Source organism: Moschus berezovskii, chromosome 8 (genome assembly GCF_049115385.1).
Source record: "Moschus berezovskii isolate FMDL1 chromosome 8, NW_MosBer_1.0, whole genome shotgun sequence".
Classification (NCBI taxonomy): Eukaryota; Metazoa; Chordata; class Mammalia; order Artiodactyla; family Moschidae; genus Moschus; species Moschus berezovskii.
The window spans coordinates 72,540,901-72,546,900 of record NC_142467.1 but is presented as its reverse complement, the minus strand read 5'-3'; the positions used below and the strand labels follow the sequence as shown (position 1 = coordinate 72,546,900).

The 6,000-nt window shown below is 38.1% G+C and overlaps 1 protein-coding gene across 1 annotated transcript; it reads right to left on the bottom strand.

The window, feature by feature from the left end:
- Nucleotides 1-277: 277 nt before the first annotated feature.
- On the bottom strand, nt 278-1,246 carry LOC129558561 (olfactory receptor 7A17-like). The gene has a single exon (XM_055429814.2). The coding sequence runs from the start codon at nt 1,244-1,246 to the stop codon at nt 278-280; it is 969 nt and encodes a 322-aa protein (XP_055285789.1).
- Nucleotides 1,247-6,000: the final 4,754 nt, after the last annotated feature.

Below are 6,000 nucleotides of genomic sequence, written 5' to 3'. Positions count from 1 at the left end.
TAATCAAAATTTCCAAGTCTTTTTTCCCAATGCTGGGAAAAACTTTGTGAAAGTAGGAAAATACACAAATAAAAATGGAAAAGTAGGGAAGTGGACAAAAGAAAATGAAAAAATCAGCAGATAGAAGGGGAAACTTAAAATAGTGAGTATACAAATTGTCTAAAGTGTTCAAATCAATGAAATGGAAATTTTAAGAAATTAATACAAACAGCAAGTTCAACACCCAGAATCTGATCAAACAATAGGGATTCCTTGTCTCAAGGCCTTGATTCGTTCTTCAAGGATGCTTCTTCAGATCCAGAACAATTTTCCTTTTTATAACTGCCATCTGAAAGAATCTTTTCAGAGCACTCTTTATGTCTTTATTTCTTAGACTGTAGATGAAGGGGTTCAGCATGGGTGTGACCACAGTGTACATCACTGAGGCTGTTGCACTTGAGTATGAGCTGTGGGTACCAGTGGAACTAAGGTACACTCCTAGGCTTGAACAGTAATATAAGAAGACAACTGAGAGGTGCGATACACAGGTGGAAAACGCTTTATATTTCCCCTGAGGTGATGAGATTCTATGTATGGAGAACACTATCTTAGAGTAAGAATAAAGAATACCAGCCAGGGGGCCACCACCCAACAACACTGATGTAAAATACATAAAAACATCACTAAGAAAAGTGTCACAACAGGCAAGTAGTACAACCTGTTTGATTTCACAGAAAAAGTGGGGGATTTCTAAGTCTGTACAGAAGGACAGCTGTAACACCAGTAAGCTTTCTAACAAGGAAAACAAGGCACTAATGACCCAGCACACCAGGACCAGCAGTCCACAGAGTCGGGGGTTCATGATGACTGTGTAGTGCAGGGGGTGGCAGATGGCCAAAAAGCGGTCATAGGCCATCACAGTCAAAAGAAAATCATCCAACGCTGCAAACAGCATGTAAAAATACATCTGAGTGATGCACCCTCCATAGGATATAACTTTGCTCTGGATCTGTATATTTATTAACATCTTTAGGATCGTTGTGGTAGTGAAACAGATGTCTACAAAGGACAAGTTGGAGATGAAGAAGTACATGGGGGTGTGAAGATGGGAGTCTGAAATGACAGCCAGGATGATGAGCAGATTTCCAAACACAGTGATCAGATACATGGAGAGGAACATTCCAAATATGAATGGCTGCAGTTCTGGTTCCACTGATAATCCCTGAAGAAGAAATCCTGAATTTTGTGTATCATTTCCTGATACCATGTGCTGGTGTTGATGACTAGGAATAAAAAATACATATATAATTTTGTACAAATAAGTATTATTATTTAAAATGCTACAATGTATATTTTGAACCATATATATGTAAAGTAAATATATAATAAAACATTTAAGAGGTGTTTTGCAACATCTCTGACTAGGAATTCTGTTAGAGAGAGATGAAATATACAGACTTGTAAGAAAGTCTGTACAGACTAAGTAGGAAATATATAGACTGAGTAGGAGAAGATATCTAAAGTCCTCAGGTAGTCCTATATAGACGGTTATATGGAGAAACTTTTCAGATTTTCTCCCAAGGAATCATGCATTAAACAGTTGTAATGAGAAATATTTTATGCATTTGAGGAACATATGATGAGTACTGGCCATTTTCTAGGCATAAGATTGTGAGAAACAAAAGCCAAATAATATAATGACAGTGAAAAAATATAAGCAAATAAATATTGCATATCATGTGACATAGTGAAATATGTGAAGATAGAAAAACTGGTATAAAAACAGTGGATGAGGGTGTTATTTATTACTGAGAATTCAGGAAGACCTAAAAATGATGAAGACAAGTTATAAAGCTAATGATAGTTATTAATCTATATGCATCTAAAACAGAGGAACTGACATGTATAAGGCAGTTTTTGAGATGTAAATGGAGAAAGCTGACAGCAACACAAGAAGAGTAGTGGATTTTAGCACCCTGCTTACATAGTGAATACATCATTGAAACATAAAGTAAACAGGAAATAGTAGCCTCATATGAAACATTGGGTCTGAAGGACACATTCTTCTCAAGAGCAAATGGACCTTCCTCTAGAGTAGACCGTGTGTTGGGCAACAATACAAATCTTAATAAATTTAGAAGATTGAAAGTATAGCAAGCATTTTCTGATCACAATGGTAAGAAACTATAAATCAACTATAAGAAAAAGTTGTAAAAATCATAAATATGTGCATGTTAAACAACATGCTACTTAACAATTGGAATATTACAAATCAGAGTCATAAAATTTCCGTATACAAATAAAAATGAATGTATGACATACTTAAACCATTGATATAAAACAAACTTAGTAATAAGAGAGAATTGTATATTAATCCTTACCTACCACAAGAAACAAGAAAGATCTAAACAAACAATATAACTTCACATCTAAAAGAAATAGAAAAGGAGCAAAGAGCCAAAAGTCAGTAAAAGAAAGAATATAAGAAAAATCAAAGCAGAAATAAATGAAATGAAAACTATAAAGAGGATGGAAAAAAATCAATGATTTGGTTCAATCAAGCTGGGTCTTTCAAAGATAAACAAAATTGACAAAAACTTTATTAGACTAACTAAGAAAAAAGAAAAAACAAAAGTCCCTGATTAATAAAATCAGAAACAGGGACTTCCTTGGTGGTCCAGTGGTTGAGATTTTTATTTCCTGTGCAGAGGATATGGGTTAAATGCTTGGTCATGTAGTTAAGATCCCATATGCCTTGTGGCCGAAAAAAACTAAACATAAAAACAGAATCAATACTGTAACAAATTCAATAAAGACTTTAAAAATGATCCATATTAAATAAAACCAGTGATAAAAGAGCAGAAATAGCAATAAATGCAATAGAAATACAAAGGATTATGAGATTACTATGAACAACTATAAGCCAACAAGTCAGGCAACCTAGAAAAAATAAAATCTTTAGAATCACACAACTATAGACTGAAGGTAGAGAAAATTTGAATAGACCAATTTGGAGATCAGTGGAGAAATAACTCCAGAAAGAATGAAGGAATGGAGCCAAAGCAAAAACAATACCCAGCTGTGGATGTGACTGGTGATAGAAGCGAGGTCCAATGCTGTAAAGAGCAATATTGCATAGGGACCTGGAATGTTAGGTCCACGAATCAAGGCAAATTGGAAGTGGTCAAACAGGAGATGGCAAGAGTGAACATAGACTTTCTAGGAATCAGTGAATTAAAATGGACTGGAATGGGTGAATTTAACTCAGATGACCATTATATCTACTACTGTGGGCAAGAATCCCTTAGAAGAAATGGAGTAGCCATCATGGTCAACAAAAGAGTCCGAAATGCAGTACTTGGATGCAATCTCAAAAATGACAGAATGATCTCTGTTAGTTAACAAGGAAAACCATTTAATATCACAGTAATCCAGGCCTATGCCCCAACCAGTAATGCTGAAGAAGCCGAAGTTGAACGGTTCTATGAAGACCTACAAGACCTTTGAGAACTAACACCCAAAAAAGATGTCCTTTTCATTACAGGGGACTGGAATGCAAAAGTAGGAAGTCAAGAAACACCTGGGTAACAGGCAAATTTGGCCTTGGAATACGGAATGAAGCAGGGCAAAGGAGAATAGAGTTTTGCCAAGAGAACGCACTGGTCATTGAAAACACCCTCTTCCAACAACACAAGAGAAGACTCTACACATGAACATCACCAGATGGTCAACACCGAAATCAGATTGACTATATTCTTTGCAGCCAAAGATGGAGAAGCTCTATACAGTTAGCAAAAACAAGACCAGGAGCTGACTGTGGCTCAGATCATGAACTCCTTATTGCCAAATTCAGACTTAAATTGAAGAAAGTAGGGAAAATCACTAGACCATCCAGGTATGACCTAAATCAAATCCCTTATGATTATACAGTGGAAGTGGGAAATAGATTTAAGGGACTAGATCTGATAGATAGAGTGCCTGATGAACTACGTATGGAGGTTCATGACACTGTACAGGAGATAGGGATCAAGACCATCCCCATGGAAAAAAAATGCAAAAAGCAAAATAGCTGTCTGAGGAGGCCTTACAAATAGCTGTGAAAAGAAGAGAAGCAAAAAGCAAAGGAGAAAAGGAAAGATATAAGCATCTGAATGCAGAATTCAAAAGAATAGCCTTCCTCAGTGATCAGTGCAAGAAATGGAGGGAAACAACAGAATGGGAAAGGCTAGAGATCTCTTCAAGAAAATTACAGATACCAAGGGAACATTTCATGCAAAGATGGGCTCGATAAAGGACAGAAATTGTATAGACCTAACAGAAGCAGAAGATAGTAAGAAGAGGTGGCAAGAATACACAGAAGAACTGTACAAAAAAGATCTTCACCACCCAAATAATCACGATGGTGAGATCACTCACCTAGAGCCAGACATCTTGGAATGTGAAGTCAAGTGGGCCTTAGAAAGCATCACTACGAACAAAGCCAGTGGAGGTGATGGAATTCCAGTTGAGCTATTTCAAATCCTGAAAGAGAATGCTGTGAAAGTGCTGCACTCAATATGCCAGAAAACTTGGAAAACTCAGCAGTGGCCACAGAACTGGAAAAGGTCAGTTTTCATTCCAATCCCAAAGAAAGGCAATGCCAAAGAATGCTCAAACTACCGCACAATTGCACTCATCTCACACGCTAGTAAAGTCATGCTCAAAATTCTCCGAGCCAGGCTTCAGCAATACGTGAACCATGAAATTCCAGATGTTCAAGCTGGTTTTAGAAAAGGCAGAGGAACCAGAGATCAAACTGCCAACATCCTCTGGGTCATGGAAAAAGCAAGAGAGTTCCAGAAAAACATCTACTTCTGCTTTATTGACTATGCCAAAGCCTTTGACTGTGTGGATCACAATAAACTGTGGAAAATTCTGAAAGAGATGGGAATCCCAGACCACCTGACCTGCCTCTTGAGAAACTTGTATGCAGATCAGGAAGCAACAGTTAGAACTGGACATGGATCAACAGACTGTTTCCAAATAGGAAAAGGACTACTTCAAGGTTGTATATTGTCACCCTGTTTACTTAACTTCTATGCAGAGTACATCATGAGAAACGCTGGCTGGAGTAAGCATAAGCTGGAATCAAGATTTCTGGGAGAAATATCAATGACCTCAGATATGCAGATGACACCACCCTTATGGCAGAAAGTGAATAGGAACTAAAGAGCCTCTTGATGAAAGTGAAAGAGGAGAGTGAAAAAGTTGGCTTAAATTCAACATTCAGAAAACTAAGATCATGGCATCTGGTCCCATTACTTCATGGGAAATAGATGGGGAAACAGTGGAAACAGTTTCAGACTTTATTTTTGGGGGCTCCAAAATCAATGCAGATGGTGATTGCAGCCATGAAATTAAAAGACGCTTACTCCTTGGAAGGAGAGTTATGACAAACTTAGAAAACATATTGAAAAGCAGAGACATTACTTTGCCAACCAAGGTCCGTCTAGTCAAGGCTATGGTTTTTCCAGGGGTCATGTATGGATGTGAGAGTTGGACTGTGAAGAAAGCCGATCGCCGAAGAATTTATGCTTTTGAACTGTGGTGTTGGAGAAGACTCTTGAGTCCCTTGGACTGCAAGGAGATCCAACCAGTCCATTCTAAAGGAGATCAATCCTGGGTGTTCATTGGAAGGACTGATGCTAAAGCTGAAACTCCAATACTTTGGCCACCTCATGCGACGAGTTGACTCACTGGAAAAGACTCTGATGCTGGGAGGAATTGGGGGCAGGAGGAGAAGGGGACGACGGAGAATGAGATGGCTGGATGGCATCACCAACTCGATGGACATGAGTTTGAGTGAACTCTGGGAGTTGGTGATGGATAAGTAGGCCTGGCGTGCTGTGATTCATGGGATTGCAAAGAGTTGGACATGACTGAGCACTGAACTGAACTTAACTTCAAATGTAAATGAATTAAATGGCCCAGCCAAAAGACAGAGACTGGCTGAATGGATACAAACACAAGAATATATGGCAT

Excerpts from the sequence above, each read along its gene's own strand:
- LOC129558561 (XM_055429814.2), bottom strand. The coding sequence starts at position 1,246 with ATGGTATCAGGAAATGATACACAAAATTCAGGATTTCTTCTTCAGGGA.